The 20,306-nt window shown below is 37.4% G+C and overlaps 1 protein-coding gene across 1 annotated transcript in view; it reads left to right on the top strand.

Annotated features, from left to right (window-relative positions):
- LOC135218733 (uncharacterized) overlaps positions 1-20,306 on the top strand; it is an 81,385-nt gene that overhangs the window by 54,611 nt on the left and 6,468 nt on the right. Inside the window, 8 exon segments of the mRNA XM_064255186.1 lie at positions 2,478-3,010; positions 10,875-11,019; positions 11,322-11,870; positions 12,436-12,567; positions 13,273-13,422; positions 14,413-15,309; positions 19,572-19,735; positions 20,121-20,241. Coding sequence (XP_064111256.1) covers positions 2,478-3,010; positions 10,875-11,019; positions 11,322-11,870; positions 12,436-12,567; positions 13,273-13,422; positions 14,413-15,309; positions 19,572-19,735; positions 20,121-20,241 — 2,691 coding nt within the window.

Here is a 20,306-nt window from a genome sequence, read left to right as displayed (position 1 = left end):
GTAATTACAGTAATTTTTAATATCTCTCAGTGAAAAATACTACGAATATGCGAATTTCCTGCAAATAATGGGTATACTATATGGTCCATAGAAACATCCGCAAATAGGCAAGTCCGTGAATCATGAGTCCGCAAATAGTGGGGGTCGACTGTATACTGAATTTTTGTGGGCCAATCATAGCACTACTGTCTGCTGAATAACTGCTGGAGACCAGTGTATTTCTTTCAGTTCTTTGCTTGCTTTGGAAGTTTATGCATGCAAATCTTTTAGAGAATATTTCCTGCATACACAATGTCGTATTGGACAATAAATTGGCTATAACATCGTAGCAAACTATGGAGGAGAATTCTGTTTTGGCAGATTAGTTGGAAAATCCACAATAGATTAGTACTTTGCATTTTTATACTGTATGTTCATTTGAATTCTTTGAAACTGGAAAAACAAATACATACAGTGTTTATTGTTCTCATCAAAGAAAGGACTTACAGTAGTACCCTAGTGAATTGCCAGTCTGTGCTTAATTTTATTCCTAAAGCAATAAAAAATCAATATTTGTCCGAATAGTTATTAAGTGATGCTTTTTATAAATGTTTCTACTGGATGCTTATCTTTATAGCTTTTGCTTTGCCATTTTTATCAGTGCATTACTTCTTTAGCCTAAATCATTCACGATGGTGCCGATAGATTTGTTGTCAATTTTATAACAGGTTTAAAGGTATAAAGATAATTCTAGTCTTAGATACAAAATGTTGTTTTATTAAAGCCTCATTTTGCTGGTTTTTATACACAGCAGAGAGAAGAGAAGTTTGATAGCGGAGTGGATGAGGAGAAATATAAAAATATAAAGAGCCAAAGTGTGTAAAAAGATTATAATAATTTAAGTAAATTTAAAAAAATGGAATAATAGAATGACAGTAACAGTACTTTGCAATTCTGCTGAATGAATTGAATGAATCGGAGGAACTGGACAATTTCTAGTGTAGCCTCATGCTGCACTAGAAATCAGTATCAGCATTTGCCTATAAGTGAGGCAACTACAGAAGTGCCATGTGAAAAGAAGTTGATAAATATTTCTGAAGACTTTTAACAGAGGGCAGTACTCTACCGTAACAAATATCATAGTTAGAAAGGAATTGTGAAGGTAGAGGCAACCAGAGAAGTATCATTAAAGAAGTGGTTACTGTATCATTACAGGATCTAGAGTGAAGACCTCCCACCCACTCGGCTATTCCAAGTGCAACTTGAGGACATGAATTTGGCAGTAATTATTGATGCATGATCATGTCAAGAGAAGGCTGTTCATAATTAATGTTTTCTTGCATAATGAATGGTTCTGTTTTCACAGCAGAACTTAGTGAAATAAAGTAAGCACTGGAGATTACCAAAGATATGCTACTACAGAATGATAACACAAATTACATGAAACTGGCATGAATGTTGAAGTATGTTGGTTCCCTGCCCAGGTGGGCATAAAGGGAGATAAGGGTGCCGATGACCAGACTAAAAGGAGTTTATTATTTCCTTTTCTCATGTAAAATTTAATTTTGAATATGTACTTAAGTTTTTTAACTAAAATTACCTAGGTGTAGGGCATCCACTTTATGTATTAGACATTATAGTATCACTGAATCAATGTTTAAAATACTGCACCAGATGGGGATGGGGGACAAAAGAATAAAGCCCATAAAAGGGTTAATTAATGTGGTTAACTGTAGTTTCTGTAGATTGTTTTGGCTTTGGAATGAACAGAAGTGATTATTTTTGTGAGTAAGGAAGGCATTCTTATAAGGAATGTCATTAACACAGGTTACCACAATTTTACCAAGTTGGTTTTAAGCTCAGTGTCTGTCATGAGTGATGAATTAAGACATTTGTAAAGTATTGATTGTATTTGATATGAAAGTGTCAGTATTTTATTCTCATTATTATATGGACCTATAATCAGTTCCCAGAATGACTTTCCGGACGATTCTGAAAGGGCATAGTTCCAACATCATATATATCCTAAGATTATAGAGCAGAATGCTTTTAGCATAGGTTTGATAAAGCAGTGGATAAAGTGTAATAACCTAGTGCAGTAAATTATCTTTAAAATCTTTGTGATAATATTATTTTGAGTGGGTCTTTGTAAGGTGTTTAGGAATTTTATGTTTTGAATATTTCTGGGCATTTACTAGCATGTATGAAAAATCAATGAAGGAAGTTTATATTTAATTTTTGTTAAATAGACATTGCATTTATCACTTGTTTCCTATGGAGCACATTTTCTCAAGTAAATATTTTTATCGTACAGCAGTATTTTAAGGTTATGTCACCTTCAACAGGCTGTTTTGATTCTTATCTGATGTTATCAGAAGTGTCGTGTGAGAAATGATTCATGGTCAGATAGTGGTAATAAGAGACATCTTTATCAGTCTACAGTTTGTTCTCCCTCTGTGAAGATGCCTAGTAAAATGAAATTTTTTTTCTCCCTAAAGAGTTCTAGAAGAAAGAGACAGAGTAGATCCTCATCTCAGAGTTCATCAAGGGTGTCTTCAGGGGGAACTACACCAACGGAACATGGACCAAGCGTCAAGACAAATTCATTTCGGGTGTCCAAAGATAACCAACAGAGCCAAAGAACAGTGAGTGAAACTTTGGAAAACATTCCTTTAGACTGCAGAACAGACGTGACCCAGAATGGGGAAGTTTCCAAGTCAGGCTGTGATAATTTTGATAAAAATGTGAATAAATCCCAAAAGACGATAGAAGAAAATCTTAAATTTAAGGAAAAACTTTTGAAAGAGGTCCATAAAGAAGCAGAAAAATATGGAAACCTCAAAGGTAAGACAGGAAGTTCCTCTAATCTGAATAAAAGTAATTTGGTAGAGAAGACTGACGAAGGCAACGTTCACAAAGAAACTGATGGTGTTGTCAGACGTACTAATTTACCAAGTGCCAAGAATATTGACAAGAGAGTTTCATTTACTGAAACTACTGAAACTGGTCCTCCACAGAAGTCTATGCACAAGTAAGTACAATATCGATGACTATATTTTTGTGCTTTAATTGCTTTTTATCCAAACTTTTTATCTTTATTGCATTGAGAGAATGCATGTGAAGAAGTCTAATGTGATTTGAAGGAGTAGAAGTCTTGATTTCTACTTTATTTACTCCAGTGTAGAGCTTTCTATCTACTATACTTGTAAAAGTAATATGATAATGTTAGTCATTAGTAGAATCCAGTTTGCCATTCAAAGATCAGTTTGTTACACTATAAAATTTGAATGGAATATATTGGAATAGAAACTAAAGAACTAATTTTCCAGACTTGAATTAATAAGCAAGATAACTGGGTATGACTTTAAAAGCTGACATATTGTTAGTTTATCAAAGATTGAATGCATCTATATAGTGTATGTTATTATATACTGTATTTCTCCATAAGTTAATTCAAGGACCCTCTGACTACCTTTACTTTTTTCCATATTGAAGATATCATGTACAGGTCCTTAGGCACTTTTTTTTATGATCTGTGGTGACTTCTCAACATATTGTTCAGCAACTGAAGGGCCTCTTGAAAAGTTACATGATTTGGGTCAGTTAGGATAATAATGCCAATGTTCATACCATGTTGTTTACACCGCTGCTTGTCTGATTACTGAAGTTAAACAGCATAAAGTCTGAAGTGTTGGTCTCAAGCCTGGATAAATACAGAAGGAGGATTGGAGTCAGGAAGGGCACTCGGCCATAATACAGTTGCCAAAACCAACTGTGAAATGAGCCATTTAAGATAAAAACAGCTGGAGGAGGCATATTAGAAATAACAACCCTGAATGTAGATTAGGCTCAGTAGTAGCCAATTAGGATAATAATTACCTACTTTCATGTATCTCCATTTCAGTTAGGAAGAGACTGTGCCCCTAATTTATTTTTCCATCACATTTAGAGTTCATATTTATAATTTGTACTCTGGCACGGGACAGGACCTTATCAGCCTTGGTCTCCAATGCAGAATTGCATTTGTTGTTCAATAGTTGGTTTTTTCTTGCTTGTTTTCATGACTGGTAAAACATTTCCTTGTGGTAATGGAACAGTGTCAGTCACATTCCATATTAGAACCTCCCAATTATGGAGTAAGTATCCTATACTATAAAAGAAAAATTATTGTTTTGTTCATGAAACTTACCTGTCAGATATATATATAGCTGTATTTTCTGAAGTCCGACAGAATTTCAAAAACCTCCGGCACACGCAGTAGTCGGCCAGGTGGTTAGTACCCATTCCCGCCGCTGGGAGGCGGGTATCAGGAACCATTCCCGTTTTCTATTCATAATTTTTCTGTCGCCGGTACTGGAAACACCTGTTTTCAGTACCTCCGTCTTAGGATTTTGGAAACTTCATTGCCGCTAAGTATCCTAATTGTCTTTTGATTTATTTACTTGGATTTGTGGCTAGGCATACGCTATCTTAAATTGATTTGAATTTTATTCATTTTTGCATAAGATATCTGAATCTAGTTAGGCTAGTTTCAGAGGGGGTTGTCTGCAAAGATAGGGTGTGGCTACCGAAAGCTTCGGTAGATCCGCCCTTAGTATGCATGAGGGGTATGAGTCTTGCTTCTTTGTGTAGACTTTGTCTAATTCCGTAAGAAAGAAGTATGATTCGTATGTACGCAATTATTCAGTAAACAAAAGTCAGGGTAGTGAACCTGCTAATCTACCTGTAGACTTCTTTTACCTAACCCTGTAGTATGGCCTACGGGCTACGAATATGTCTGCGAGAGGTGCTCGCTCTCCTTCATTGTTGTGAAGAGTGCTACTTCTGTAAATGATACACCCTGTAGTGTTGCCTTCAGGCCCTAAACAGTGTCTGGAGAGGGTATTGCCCTTTCTCTGATACTCTCTCGATTCGTAACTTAGAATCGAAAGTGCTTGCTTTAGAGAGCAAAAGTGAAGTGGCTAAGTGCAGTGACAGTGCCCTTTGTGTAGTGGAGGGTGCGTCAGATCGGCCTTATTTCGCCTCTAGGCCGGGACCTCTGCTTGACTCCCAGGAACAGGGAGAGAGCATGTCGAAAGCCGAAGGAGGGTTACGAGGAACCCCCACTGATCTGACGTGCCTTCGGTAGACCTGAAGATTCTCCCAGGCTGCCAAAGTGCGTACATGTGCACGCATCCTGAAGGATTGCTTCTCGTCCTCCGAAGCGTCCTCCCCGCGCAGGGGTTGGAGCTTTCGGAAGGACTCGCGCTCTCTAAATAGAAGCTTTATAGAGGAGGACGCTTCACTTTTCTCTCTCTCTCTCTCTCTCGTCATGCGTTTCAGTGAGAAGTAATAAGGCTAACGTCGCCTGAACATGTGTACGTCTTTCCACCGAGAAATACGAAAAAGAAGTCGTAGTAGCAGGACGCTTTTGAGCGTGGACGTCCGAGCTTTGTTCTGTGAGAATAAGAAGGCGTTCCCTTGCCCCTCGTATTCTTACACGATCAACCCTTCTCCTGAGACTGCTTCGTGCAGTCGGATTTTTCTCCGAGATGTATCTCGCTCTTCCCTGAAGGCAGTTTCTCTCGCTTGTTTTGACGCCTGTCAGGAGCGTGACGCTTTTCTGCACGCTTCTTTGACGCTCGGATGGACGCCAGGCGCGCGCGGGTGCACGCCAAGCGCCAGTGGACGCCGAGCGCACCATTGTGGGACGCCGAGCGTGCCACCAGCGCACGCCAGGTTGTGTCGCCTGGCTGAACGTTTCTGTTGAACTCTTCAAGCTCTTGTTTCAGATTTGGGCCCTAAAGAATTTTTACCTCTACCTTCGGTGATACCTTCTACCTCACCTGCAAAGAATGTGAAGTAAGCAGTGTTTCGGAGGAATCTTAAAGTGAACAGGCAACTTCGTCTTCGAAACCCAGCAAAAGACATCGGGTTTCGTGAATTCAAGAGATCTCTGTCAATTAATATTGCTTTTCGCAAAGGTGGATGGAGTTAAGGAAAGCTCAAGGGAAGATCTCGTTTGCTCTACCGCAGTCAAGACTTTGTGATAAGGCAGTTACGGGTTATGTAAAAGCTCGACGTCCTGCACGTCATGACGCTCGACTACGTTCGGTAGGATTCTTGCAAAAGCACTCATCAAGAGGACGCTCTTCAGGAAAGCGCAAGACAGGACTTCCTTTGCCATACTGCCAATAAATTCAAGTTGCAAGCTTTTTAGTCCATCTGAAAGGGCTTTTCAGATGATAGTTTTGTTAGTTCCTAAGTTCGGGACTACGCTGCCGAAGTTGAACATCGGGGTCCTACCTGCCGAAAGCCCAGTCTCTTATCAGGATTCTTGCCCCTTCCTCGATTGATACGGGAATGGGAAAAATAATATGCTCGACTTCCTGGATTACGTTTTGTCAATTCAGTGACTTTCCCCCATTGACAATATACTATCGTTTTGTCAAGTAAGTGGGTATCCCCTCATTGACAAAATATCTCTTTGTCCCGTAAATGGGTTAGTTCTCATTGACAAACATCTCAGTAACTTTATATTGCGTAAGCGGATAAGCTCTTTTTGACAAGATTCGTAAGAGCCCTCATTCATCAATCGCAGACTTGTAGACTACACAATGAACGTTTATGTCCAATAACATAAGAAGCTTGAGCTATCCGCTTCGATTCTCAAAGATTTGTTCAATAAACTTGCCTGTCAGATATGTATGTAGCTGTGTTTCCGAATTCAGCTATAGATATGTCTGCCAGGTAAGTATGAACAAACTTTTATTGTATCATAACAATTTCATATTTTGCCTTGCGTTATTTTACTACTGGTTGGTTCAAGTCATATACGCTTGCTGTAGTTACCTCTTCTGATGACAACCGAGAGGTCTATTGTCTTTTATTTTAAGGGCATTTAATCGTTACTCCCTGCAACCAACCAGGAGTTTCCGATTTTTCTTTTACCGTTGTATGATAGTGTTATGACGACACAAACGCACTTCTATATTTAGCGCCTTCTGTTTCGCTTAAATATACCAGCTTGAGAGTCTCTTTCTGCTAAAAAATACCGGACCTATTTCTTCGTAGAATAGAGTAGGTGGCAACCCACGCATAACGGTAAGAGACGACGAATGTAACCTGCTGCTGTCTCTGTCCGCTCCAGTCCAACCGAGCCAGTCCCAGCTCGTTCACTGTCATGCGCGGTAGGTTACGTCTCTCTCTCCTGCGGGATTGACTGACTAACTGTATCTCTGCCCTACAATCACGGACTTTAACCTAAGATTGAGGGGATTTCTTACATGAATGAATAAACATTGCATTCGTTTTGCCTTACTATGTTCAACAGAGATATCTCTTAATCCTTTCGGTGCTCGTTACCGCACGGTGTAGAACTACGAGTCTACTGCAACATTGTACTATTATATGCTCTCCTGCTTAGGCAAAGCGCAGCCTTATTAGGGAAGTAAGCATACTCGGGGAGGGAATGGATGAGCTTGCTGGGGACCATTTCCTTCCTGAAGAAGTTTGTTTCCCTGAATAGACTGCAATTCAGACCTCCACAGTTTTTTCCTACCGGGAAACTGAAATATTATTCAAGATCTAGGAATGATTTTGAACATCTCTCAGTGCGTCAAGTATCACCTGAGGTGATAGAAAGAAGGTGCCGGACATCTGGATAGGGTTTCAGATGTCCTGGATCATAATCTGAAAGAAGTAGAAGCAATTCGGTCGTCCCTCCAGTCCTTGAAACGAGTTTTTGGAACCAGTGGTCCAGATCAACTCTGATATTCCACAGCTCTCTCATATCTTAAGAAGTATCTTCTCTCGGTCCCTGTTCGAGTTTACGAGAAAGAGCCTATTATAACAACAGGCGTAGAATGTAACGATCCTCTAGAGGTTCGTTACAGGATTGCAAAAGTCCGTACGAATCGTCTCGATCGACGGCAGCAACTACTGACTTCCGAGTGGAATCTTTCTTTAGAAGTATGTGGAGAGTTGTGGAGACTTTAGGGACATCCTTTCATTCATCTCTTCGATATGTTGAGGACGAAGAGGCTTCTTCTTCTCTGCTCCCTTATTCTCGATCCGGGATCGGTACCATTAAACGCCATCTTATGATATTGAATGGGGATGGATGTTTAGTCTCTTTTCCCCTTTTTCAATCGCTTAGGAAATGTAATAAGATGATTTATGACGTCACAGGGGAGCGACAATTGAACGCTGATCGCCCCATGTTGGCCTTCAGGATCCTAGATTCACAGAGGTCACGTCCTTCCTAGTTCACTTTCCAAGGACCTTTTCCGAGAGAGTCGGTCTACTCTAACTCGAAAGGTACCTATAACCTCTCTGCTCTGAGTCTGACTACGTTCAGACTATCGAGATGTTGACAGGAATAAGATTTCCGTCTTCCCTTTCCGTCTGAAGAATGGGATAAGCTGGCAGTCACAACTATTAAAGAATACGCAAATATGTTGTTGACGGCCTTTGGGCTCAGAGATTTGCTTCTGTCAAACAACAAAGCCCTTCACGATCTTTGAGTTCTGTGGAATCTCGAAACTCGCTCACCATCTACTTTTGTCTCACCTGTTTTCTCGGAGTCAGACACTCGTGCGAGATCAGGCGACATATAGTAGCCCTGAGTTTCTTGTTGACGAAGTCGGTTGCGTTTATACACCCCCGATGATCGTGTAACATGAGACCAGGTTGGACTGTCAGGCATTCTTCCTTCGGGACTGAATCGCCTTGTTGCTCCTCGCTCCTTTCTCCTGGCACCAGAAGCTTGAGTCAGGAGTTGCTCAGGAGTTGATTCGCTGATGACGTTGGGTTGTGTTGATACACCCTCCAAGGTTTGCTTAGATTGAATCGCCCAGGCAGTCCAGACACTCGTCCTTCAGCGAAGAATAGTGCCTTATGGTCTTCAGGGTACAGCCTTGCTGTCCTTGATTCGTCTGACTGGTCAACTGGTCGGTCACCTGACTTTAGTACAGACGGACTGACTGTGCATGTCCAGATCGAAGCTTTCAATATGGAACTTAGACGTAGTCTGAAGTTCTTGATGTCAAAGCATTCGAACCTCTCCTACCTGTTAACTTCTTGCATGTGATCAGGAAGGCCTTTTTCTAACCACCCTAGATACGACAAAGAGGGTTAGTGAGATTTTAAGCCATCGTCACAAGTTTTGGCATTAGAGAACACAAGGCGGTGTGCTCTCTAAGCGTTCCGTTGTGGCCTAAGAATGGAAACCCGTCTTGCCCTTGGGCCAGGAGCTTGGAATCAAGATGGCACAAGTTAGTGGGCAGGAGCCAGAGAGAGTCCTCTGCCCTGTCGGGTCTCAAGTTTTTATCTACATAAAACTCAAGAAAGTCGAAGTCATTCGGGCAATCTGCAGTGTTCCGAAAAAGACCAGACTTGCCCATATCGAAGAACACCCTGGCTTTAGTGTTAAGGAGTTCTTTCAAAAAGGCTCCTTCATTGTGTTTGCACAAAGATTTGAAATCTTTTGATCTGAATGCTCACGAGGTGAGGGCGCGGCCTCGGAAGCATTTCAATAGAGCATTGGCCATCTCAGCAACACCCTGAGTACCATGTGTTTTTAGCGAAGCAACTCTGTGTTCACTTCACACTCCCTGCGGGATGTGAAGATGGTATATGAGATCTGCTGCTCGCTAGGGCATATGTGTCTGCAGACACAATCTTGGGGGCAAGAAGTACCACTCATCCTATCCTGTAGAAAATGGTTAGGAAGAGCTCTTATTTAGTTGTTGAGTCGCCGCCAAGGGCGACTTCTAACTCTTAAGACTTAGTTAAAACACCTTAACTTTGGCTAGGTTGGTCAGTTGGTGATATATATATATATATATATATATATATATATATATATATATATATATATATATATTTATAGCTTCTTAGCCCTCATGGTATGGTTAATATGGTCTAGTCATGTCGTGGTCTCGCCCCTGTTGACAGATCATCTGGAGTGCACCAGCTATATAGGTCCTCTACCTCGCTGGCAACTCTAGTAGCACAAGCAGGACTTACGTGGCAGTAACCACGAAGCCAGCTATGTACAGGTGAAACCAAGATGTAAATCATCTACATGCATTTGTTTCCCAAATCCTTCTATTCTGTCCCTTCCCACCTCCAACGGTGGGATTCAGCTAATATATTCTTATGACAGGTGAAGTTTTCATGAACACAATGATATTGTTATGATACAATAAAGTTTGTTCATACTTACCTGGCAGATATATATAATCAAGTACCCACCCACCTCCCCTCAGGGGACAGTGGAAATAAAAATTATGAATAGAAAACGGGAATGGTTCCTGATACCCGCCTCCCAGCGGCGGGAATGGGTACTAACCACCTGGCCGACCACTGCGTGTGCCAGAGGTTTTTGAAATTCTGTCGGACTTCAGAAAATACAGCTATATATATATCTGCCAGGTAAGTATGAACAAACTTTATTGTATCATAACAATATCATATTTATATATACAAATAAATTATATAATTTCTATTTTTCTACCTGTACAAACTAGAGGTCTTATTTCATAAAACCAGCCTTGATTTTTCCCAGTTGCAAAAGGTAAATGTGATTTTTACCATCTGAGTGGTTCATACCCATTATCTCTCACATACCTTCCACAATTTACTACCTTGCTAACAATTTTCGGCAACTGATATGGCACTAGGAGAACCCCTGTATAGAAGACTTTGGACTTTGGACTTACATATCTAAGAAAAATGCTATGTTATGATGATATTTGTGTTTTTTGCCATTAAGGAACAAAGTCGGGAAGAGTAGTGTATATATAGTAAAATATTTTTTATAATTTTCATGTAAGTGGCTTGGAACGCTTTCATTGTATATGAAAATAATTTAAGATTTTCTAAAATTGGAATTATTTTTTCTCGATGGACAGTCGTTTAAGTCTCTGTGGGGATCTGAGACAAGGGGCAGAAATCCGAGATTTAAGCGATTTAAGAGACCTCTTATCGAACCTAAAGAGTCAGGGACTGCTACCTTCTACTCTTGCTTTAGAAGAACTTTTCACTACCCTTGACCAGGTGAGTTGAATTTTGCTTTTGATAATTTATGCAACATTGAATTGTTTGGGAATTAATCATTTTTATTTTCAGCAAGGTGAAATTGTGTAAATTCCCTCTTTTCTTTTAAATGTTTTAAGGGCTGTCTCTGCAGTCTTGTCAAATTACTCTTTTCAACCAGGTACAGTTTTATCAAAACCTTTTAGTCAGAACAAAGGTATATGTGAATTTCAGGTTTTAAATTTGATTTGTCATCTACTGTAATTTTGAAAATATTCTGATTGTGTAGCATGAAATGGATAATGGTATTTCTATGATTGTAGGCAAGTCCAGCATTGAGTGAAAGAGCACCGCCAGAAGGCCAAGAAGATCCCCCTCTCCATCAGTCCATTATCAGTCTAACTCCAAACAATAATAATGATACGAATGATGACAACAAAAATAACAATGACAGTGATAGTGGTAGCATTACATTAGTGAGTGATACATCTAATGCCACACAGGACATTGATGATAAGCGAAGACTCGATATCATAGGGGGAGTGAGATGGGAAGAATTAACAAAGATTGGCTGTGAAATGATAGGAGATGGTGGCATTGATGAGGAAGAGCTTCAGCGTGAGGTGTCCATGACTGGGGCGAGGCCAAAGCAGAGACTGGGCTGTGAATTCACTAAATCCGAACCTGTACTTCATAGAGTTGTAAATAGTATCGCTGCTACAAGTAGATTTAGAGAAAGGCTACAAAAGAAAAAGACTAGTATAAGTAATGCGGAGCGGAGACGGTTGTACAATGAGAGTTTTAGGGAAGAAAGAAAATTGCCAAGTCTTTACATACCAGCTGAAGTCGATGTTTCCAAGTATAAAGAAGAGGTAAGGAGCTTCTGATGTTTCTTGGGAGGAGGTCGATTAAACTGCGTCATTAATTTTTGCCTATGCTGATTTTAAAAACCTTCCTGTTCATGAAAATTGCCATAATTATGGGTGTCTAGTGTTTGAGAGCTTTAAACGTTTAAGTTATTCGAATATGGTAGTTCATAGCAATCTTTGGGTGTGTTTGAGATATCTCAGCAGAATTTAACTTTTATCATGTGGTTATATCAGGTTTAAAAGTAGATTTTTGCCTGGTATTTCTGTTTTATTTCTTGCTGATTTTTTCTAACATAACTCATTGAGTTTTGTGAAATAATTTTTGGAATCAGAGCAAAGTCAACAAACCTTTTCAACCCCCGACTCCCTCCCCCCAAAAATAACTTATTTTAAACTGGTGATTAAATTGAAACTGGTGCATAATTTCTACTAAGGCTTCATAAGACCATAAATGTGATTAGAAACTTAACATGAAAAATCCTCAGCTTTTCCATATTCACAAATTAAGAAGTTATTTGGCATTTCTGTTTGTTGTCTGATTTTTATTTTACATTTTGTTCTTTTGCAGGAAGACAGACTAAATCTGGAAATTGTACAAGGTCAAAGTAACATAGTGATGTCCGGTCAGAATGTAGATGTTTCAACTCAGGAGGTTATAAAAAATCAGTTGTTTTCTAAAGATGATGAAAAGTTTTATAGGGTAAGTTTAGTCGTATGATTACATACTTCTATAAGCGAAGTTAGTTTGATAATAGGAATATAATATATGTAGACAGATACTAATGAATGACTCTTTGCAATTTTGTTTGAAGATCGACTGTTCCAGGGAACATTTTATTTGATTTTGGTGTGGATCTAGATGTAGGACCAGGGTTTCTTTTTTTTTTTTTCAATTTTAGTGATGTGTATTTAAAGATGATCAAAACTCAAAGATTTTGAAAGAAAGCAGAAATGATACAAATCATGGTTGTTATATTAATGAAAGATTACTTACTTGACATTTAATAATCTGAGTAATTTGGCAGAGGTATGTAATTCCTGATTGCTTTTCTAGTTTGGCGGTGTGTATATATATATATATGTGCACTGTAGTACATATTTATATTTATTTTTCACAGCATGTGATAGTTTTCCAGACTGTAAGTGTTTGCCATTAAAAGGGAATATGTTGTCAGTGTAAATTTGAATGATGTTGCAAAGAGACACTATTTCATTGAAATAAAGTTAATGCAAAAGTTTGAATAATTTAATATTGCAGCACAAGTAAGGTGTAACTCTTAATAGTTAATGATAACATTGTGATGCAGTTTCATGAAATTTTTTGCAAGTACTTTATCTATAAAGAAACACTGATGTATCTTATTATATATGTATATATTGTAGTGACAAAATGTGTTATCCACAGCTGTTCAGTGTGCGAGAGGGACATAGTAGTGGCAGTAGTGTTGGGGTGCAGGTTGTTTTGTCTTCTCAAGCACTATATGTTGTAACTCCAATGCCAAAGTGGACAAAACCACGACATATTCTCCCCTACCATGATATTCATACTATTATAGTGAGTATGTCTTTCCAGTCGTATTTTTGTAAGCTAAGGTTTTTATAGACAGGGTGATTGTTAATTAAGTGAAAGTTTGGAACTCCCTGCTCATGCTTAGAGCCATAGACTCATTTACTTTGCCAGTCCTAAATACTTTTGTCATATTTTCATTGTTCAAAATCCTTTCTGTGGTTTAGTAGCTCAGTCTGCCTTGCCGAGATAGTGCTTTGGGGGATTATAGATTACAGGTTTTTTTTGAACAACTGCAAATTTTTTAAGAATAAAATCCATTTTTTCATAGAAACCCACAACTATTATAATATTGACCTCCCACCTGTCAACCCAACTTTTCTATATGCCAGCTACTCAGACTACACAAAGTGACTAGCTGATTGCTCTAAAACCAAGAGTCTAATGGTTATATGTATACACCTACCTGTTTTCACTCAACTGACTGCTAACATTTTCTTTAGCAGCCTAGAGTTTTTGAAAAAGTTCGTCAACCGTGAATGTGAGCAATTATGGTAATTGGTTTTGTGTGAAATATTTCTTTTTAAAAATTTACAAATGGTTTATATATCAGAAATGTTTTCACATGAAATGGTTATTGAGAAAAAGTAGTTGCTTGTGCCTTATTTTGTCATTTAATTTATTTACAACAATATTAAGGAGAGTGAACTAATTCCATTAAGATTATCTTAGATATGGAAACAGGATTTTGCCACTGTTTTTGAAATATTGGATATAAATGATTTATTTTTCATGTTTTACATATAAAATTAATTTTTTTAATGAGATAGTAAAATTCTGTCAGTGCCAAGCTAAATTATGAGAGTTATAAGGAACTTGGAAAGATACTGAAAGGAATGAAATCTTGTCTGTAATACTTATATATATATATATTCATTCAATTTGATGTAGGATGAACTGTGCAAGTCAAGTTTGATTTTAATTTCATTGTAGACAGCAAGCTATGCATCTTTATTAAGAAATTTTGTAATATTTCAGGTTGGTTCAAATGACCAGTGGGTTTGCATACTCAATAAAAAGGCTTTGCTAGATGACTTAGCAACTACAGGTGCAAACAGTGGTGTTCAGCTTGAAATTGGTGACCCAGATATCACTCATTCTCTTATTAGCTGCCTGGAGGTTGCTATTAGAAGACATTTTTCAGCACTAAAATTGAGCAGGGATGAGAAGCCCTTGAAACAGTCTCTTCCAGAGCTCAAACTCATGCCACAACCCAGAAGGAAATCTTTCCAGTTATCAAAAGAATGTGCTGATAATTTCTCAAACAGCCTCCTGGAAAAATCACAAGTTAATCTTTGGGCAGCAAAGAAAGATTCGTTTGATGTAAGCATGGCATCATCTGACATTAGCCAGCAAGAGTCCCCTGCTTTAACTCCGGGGTCTTTGAATTTAAGTCAGGATTCTCCTGATGTTAGTGAGGTGTCCCTTGCAAGTGAAACATCCAATGAAATGAGTGAGGCATCAACAGATTCTAGTCAGAAATCTAGTGATATTAGCCAAGTAGACACAGATAACAGTCAGGCTTCAACTGATGTCAGTCAGGACTTGAGTGAAGTTAGCCAGGCATCTTCAGTTAGTCACATTTCTGATGAAACTGCATCCTCTGGCACACTGTCTTCACCTGTGGAAGTGAATGGGAATCCTTCTCCTGAGTTGAATCAGGATGGCAGTGAGACAGTTCCAGTTCAAGAGTCAGAGGATGTATGCCCAGTGAAACTTCACTTAGAAAAACAGTACGGAATGCAGAGATATGCGGGTGGATATTCTCGCTGGAATGGAACTGTACTTGACAGGAGTTTGCCAGCAGTCATAGTCCATCCAGCATGGGAATTGTCTGGCTTACGCAAGTGGTTAAGGGCACAGCTGCGTCTTCAGGTAGGACTTCTTTCCTGGTATTCTGCATAGTACTTTGCATGGTTGAAAAATTCTGTCATAAGTAAATGTTGGTTGTATGAGTTTCAATATTTCTTGTCAGGTATTTGGCTGTAGTTGCGTTACCAACTGCAAGGAAGTCATTTTCAGTGGAGGAGGTTCATATTAGATTAAACAGTTGTAGAGATAGAATATTTGTAACAACCCTCTCGTGTGTTTTGTATGAAAAGAAATATGAAATGTTGGAGCATTGTTATCCCCAATGCATTTGTAATCTGCTTTCTTAATATTATATAAATACAAAAAAAGGACAATCAACTTTCCCATATAATACATTTCCACTATTTTTGCATTGAAACTGTGCCTGATACAGTTAAATTCTAGATACATAAATGTATGTTTTAACATTTAAAAAATTTGAAATGTAAATGATATCTTCTTGCCAATATATCTTATGGTTTAATACAAATTTTACCCCTTTTAATGTTTATAAAATGGAATTTAGCAAGGAATGTTTAAGAGGACACTTTTATGCACATCAAGCAGTAACTACTCAATAAGGAAAATATTTGACTTTTTATATGCTATTTTAGATACATTACACTCAGCATGTATGTGAAATATTTTTAAAAATTCATATTTTGGTACCTGGTGATTTTATTCTTCTTTTGAGTTGTCTTTGGGCTTGGGAGCTTGTGTTGATTGGTCATTGACTCATTTTGAGCTTTATATAGCCCACGGGTTGATCGTTGTGGTGAGAATGAAATAAAAGTATTTTTATTCAGTGTTGCCTGAGTGTAGAGAAAGAGAAAGTGGGTATGGGATATGGAAAGTCAAGTTAGAAGTCCTTGAAAAGGAATGGATTACTGGTAAAAGGTAGCAAGCAATGCAGATGGGGGCAAAATGACACTTGAAATAACCCTAAGCACCATTCATTTTGCCCCACAAGACAAACTGAAAGAAGTATTCCTTGTATGAGGGAATGATAATGATAACACATTAGTTAATAATATAATAATAATATAAGGTTAGTAATGAGAACACTAAGGTATAGTATTTGCATGGATGGCACTGTTGGCTTGTGTATGTGAGCTTTAAGAGCTTGTCCATTTAGCTTAGGAGGAAGGGTATCATCCAGGTCCTTAAGAGTATCGAAGGTGAATAGTCACTGACAGTTGGATGTTACTCTATTGTTAGACCTCTTATTCATGACAAAGCTACCCTTTTGTTTGAAATTTTGGTTATTTCATTTTTTAATGAATAGCAGTTTTATAAAGAAATTTTGTTGCTTGGATGATTTCAGAACTATTTTAGTGTTGCTGCCTAAATTTTATCCTTACCAAAGGTCTGCTAAGAAGCAGCTGTGAAATTATAGAGTACTTTATAATTACTGGTTCTAGTTATCATTTAGATGGTTGCACCTAGCATCTGTAGCTCTTCTCAGGTAGAACATAGTTTATTGGTAGACTTTTTATGTAGTAATTTTAAAGAAGTTTAATATCTGTTGTTCACCTCTACAAGATATTATACAGTAGTTCTACATTTATGTCTAAATTTTTAGATGTTATAGTTCATGGAAATGTAATTTTATTTAAAATTTTGATTATGATTTTATATTTGTCCTGTTTTACTTAGATATAAAATAATCAAGGTAGTTTTGTTAGTATTCTACAAAGTATGCTCATATTTTTGTAATGTCATTTAGATACGTAAATAAAGATGTGATTTTTCTTTAGTTTTGTTTTGCCAGTTTTCCTTTGTAGTTAGTTTGGAGAAATAGTGTACATATTTTGTTAGAAAAGTAGATTTTAGTCATAGATGTTAGTAATGCACTGTATATTTAGTTAAAGGGAGAAGGACTATAGTTAACTTTGTCATACTCAGTAATTCTGGTCTCTCCACTGAATCAGAAACATTAGTAAGGTGGCTCATATTATGGAAGAGGAGAGTATCTTTACAGTATGAATTTTGGTGTAGTCATTACTTCTAGTTTTGCTTACAGTTACTCTTTCCACTAAAATATCTTATTTTCAACTCTGCTGCTACTTATGATTGAGCTTTGGGTGTTGTCTCAAATGAGAACTATGAAAATAGTTTTTTTTTCTAATAAGGTTTAGATATTGTTTTGAGTGTGCAGAGATTACGTTAACTGCATTAGTCCAGTGCTGATTGGAATCTCTATCATGTAATTCAGTGTAATGTAATGAATATAAGTATGTAGTAGGCTGCTGAATTCTTATATTTTTACAAGAGATTGGGTCAAGGAAACCTGTAAAATTTAAAATACATATTGGCATAAAAACTTATCTTTTTTTATATGTGTACAGTAAATGTATCAACTTGGTCATAAGTCCAGGTTCGCATGTTTATCATCATAGCTTTGTCTGCTTTAATCTTTTCCACTTGTTTTCCTCTTGGTTATAATTTGGAATTTTTTTTTTTTTTTTTTTTTTTTTACTCTTTCACTTTTGTCTGTACATTTGTATTAACTAATTTTCCTTAGCCATTCATAACGTTTTCATCTTTTTTCTTCTCATCTTCTGTTTATAAGATTTTACAATTGCCTTTGCATCAGCATTTGTTCATTGTACAAAATTTTTGATTTCATAAAATTAAAAAGCTTTACTTTTAAAAGAACTGGGTGCTTAAAAACTTGATTTTCTAATGTAAATATAAATATGTACTATATGTACTGTATATACATACATGAAAAGTGATTATTTGTCACAAAAGAGAAGTAGGTGTCTGACTTGCCATCAGCCCAGTAAGAGATGCTTTCAGATGCGAGAAGTTTCTGCTTTACTAACCATGGGTGTTTTGTGTTGGTTGACTTTTCACTTGTGAATGTTCTTTATTAATTTAATTTTTTTTCTAGATAGATTGAGTTTTAGTATTTGTATTTTGTGTTCATTTTATGAGTACTAATTTTTTATATGTACAATGTTCCCTGAGACTTTATTACTGAATATGCTTTCATATTTGTGTATGAATTTGAAACGCTGAGGTATGATGTCATGGAAAACTTAAAGACAGCCCAACTTGTGCTGGTCCCAAAGCAAGATGTACAGGGGGAATTGCAGTCAGGAACAGCATCTGTACATAAAACTAATCCAAAAGTAATTATGAAATGAGCCATTCTTGATGGAAAAACGGGAAAAGGCTCATTAACAACGATGATCCCAACTAGGGAGTCATGGAAAATTGTTTTTGCCTCTGATTATGTCTTTGTTTGAGCTCTTTTGTTATACAAGCAGGTTACTTCATCCTTTGTTATTCTGGCATTGGTTTACTGTTGTAGGTGAGTTTTACAAGAACATAGTTCTTTTGTTCCCGTAACTAACTTTCTTGCAGACTTAGGGGTTAAAGCTTCTTTGTTTTAAATGGAGGTGCTTTGTCAGCCTATTTCTTGTAGCTGTGGGAGCTTGCCTTCATTTGAGTAATCCTTTCTGGTCTAGGTGTGTGTTGGTACAAGCATGTAGCTTCTTATGTTTTACTCAGGGTAATTTAGGCAATTGTATATTTTATCAGTCTACTTGTCCCCTGTTCTTCCTTCTCATTTGTAACCAATAAATGGAAAGGCATCTTTTCAGTGGTTTTTTCAGTTTTAGCTTGAAGAGATTTTCAACTGTCAGTTTCTCATGATCAACCTACTGTTGCATGGCATGCCTGAAGGTGTCAGGATTAGATGGTTAGTGGGTGTTTGATGTCTTTAGAACAATACGTAATAAATTTTTTTCTTGAGGAGTAAATCTGGTAAGGTTTAATCTTGTAATAGTCATTTGTCTTTGTGGGGACTATTTGCATACATGCACTGATTAATCAGAGTAAAACTGTAGTTTTAGAGGGTCCAACCTTGAAAGTTGCATGAAAGTAACTATGGTATTGCAGTGTTATATATTGTTCAAATGATCAGACTTGTTGAATTGTGGTGCTGTTCATTCAGATTGGCTCTGTTTTCATCTCATTTAAAGTAATCCTGTTATTTTTACACTGAAAGCCCATTGAAAGTTAACCACCACCAGCTGAGTTATAGTAGTTACACATGAACAATTTAGATATTTAAACATTTGTTGAACTTGTAAAAACAGGTGTTAAGGAAGACATGATATGAAATATGTGAAACAGTGGTTTGTACAGCTGTTTTACAAAATATTGTTGAATGATACGTTTGTATAATGTATAGGTACATTCACAACATTCCAGGTACGTGCATATTGAATTAGCACTGCTACATTTTACTATGTTTCATTCATCTGTTATACCAGGAGGAACCTGAAGTAGTTGGTTGTTGGCTGGCTGATTGGGAAGATGGTAGCAGCTTAGGAGGTGGTGAAGCATCTGGACCCTTAGGCCCAGCAAATGAAGGACCTTTGATGTTCAAGCCTCCTGGAATACTGTCGTCTTGGAAGCCTGCTTATTTCATATTAAAGTAAGTTAGATTTTTTCAATTTCTGGAATGCATTTGTCAGAGTACGTACACGAGTAGCAGTATTTATTTTACCTTTTTAACATTGTTTGAATAAACCATTTACATGTTACTTGGGTCATTAAATTCTCATAGACATAAAAGTTTGTGGTCTGCATTTCTTGGTGCACAGGTACATTTTATTTATATATTAAGAATTCTTACGTAATGTGCCATGATTAAATGCTAAATGTTACCTGTTTAGTATAGTTATTGCTTTCTGCTTATCAGTGTGACTCCATAAAATAAAAACAGGTGTTTTTTTCAAGAAAAAATCCTTTTGTAATTTGATTTATTGTAGTGCATGATTGTCATAGGAAATGTAATTAAAGTTTTGTTAATTTTACAGGGCTGGTGTATTATACCAGTTTCATGATGCCCTAGAAAGGTTACCTCATATGATAATAGAAGTTGTGCAATGCATTGGTTGTGTACGCATAGCCACGAGCCAACGACCTCATGCCTTCCAGGTAGAGTATTATCTTTTGAGTGCCAACTGTTGTATCTTTTATACATTATGTAAGGACAGGATACA

The sequence above is a fragment of the Macrobrachium nipponense genome, chromosome 19 (genome assembly GCF_015104395.2).
Source record: "Macrobrachium nipponense isolate FS-2020 chromosome 19, ASM1510439v2, whole genome shotgun sequence".
Lineage (NCBI taxonomy): Eukaryota > Metazoa > Arthropoda > Malacostraca > Decapoda > Palaemonidae > Macrobrachium > Macrobrachium nipponense.
This window is presented reverse-complemented; position numbering and strand designations above follow the sequence as displayed.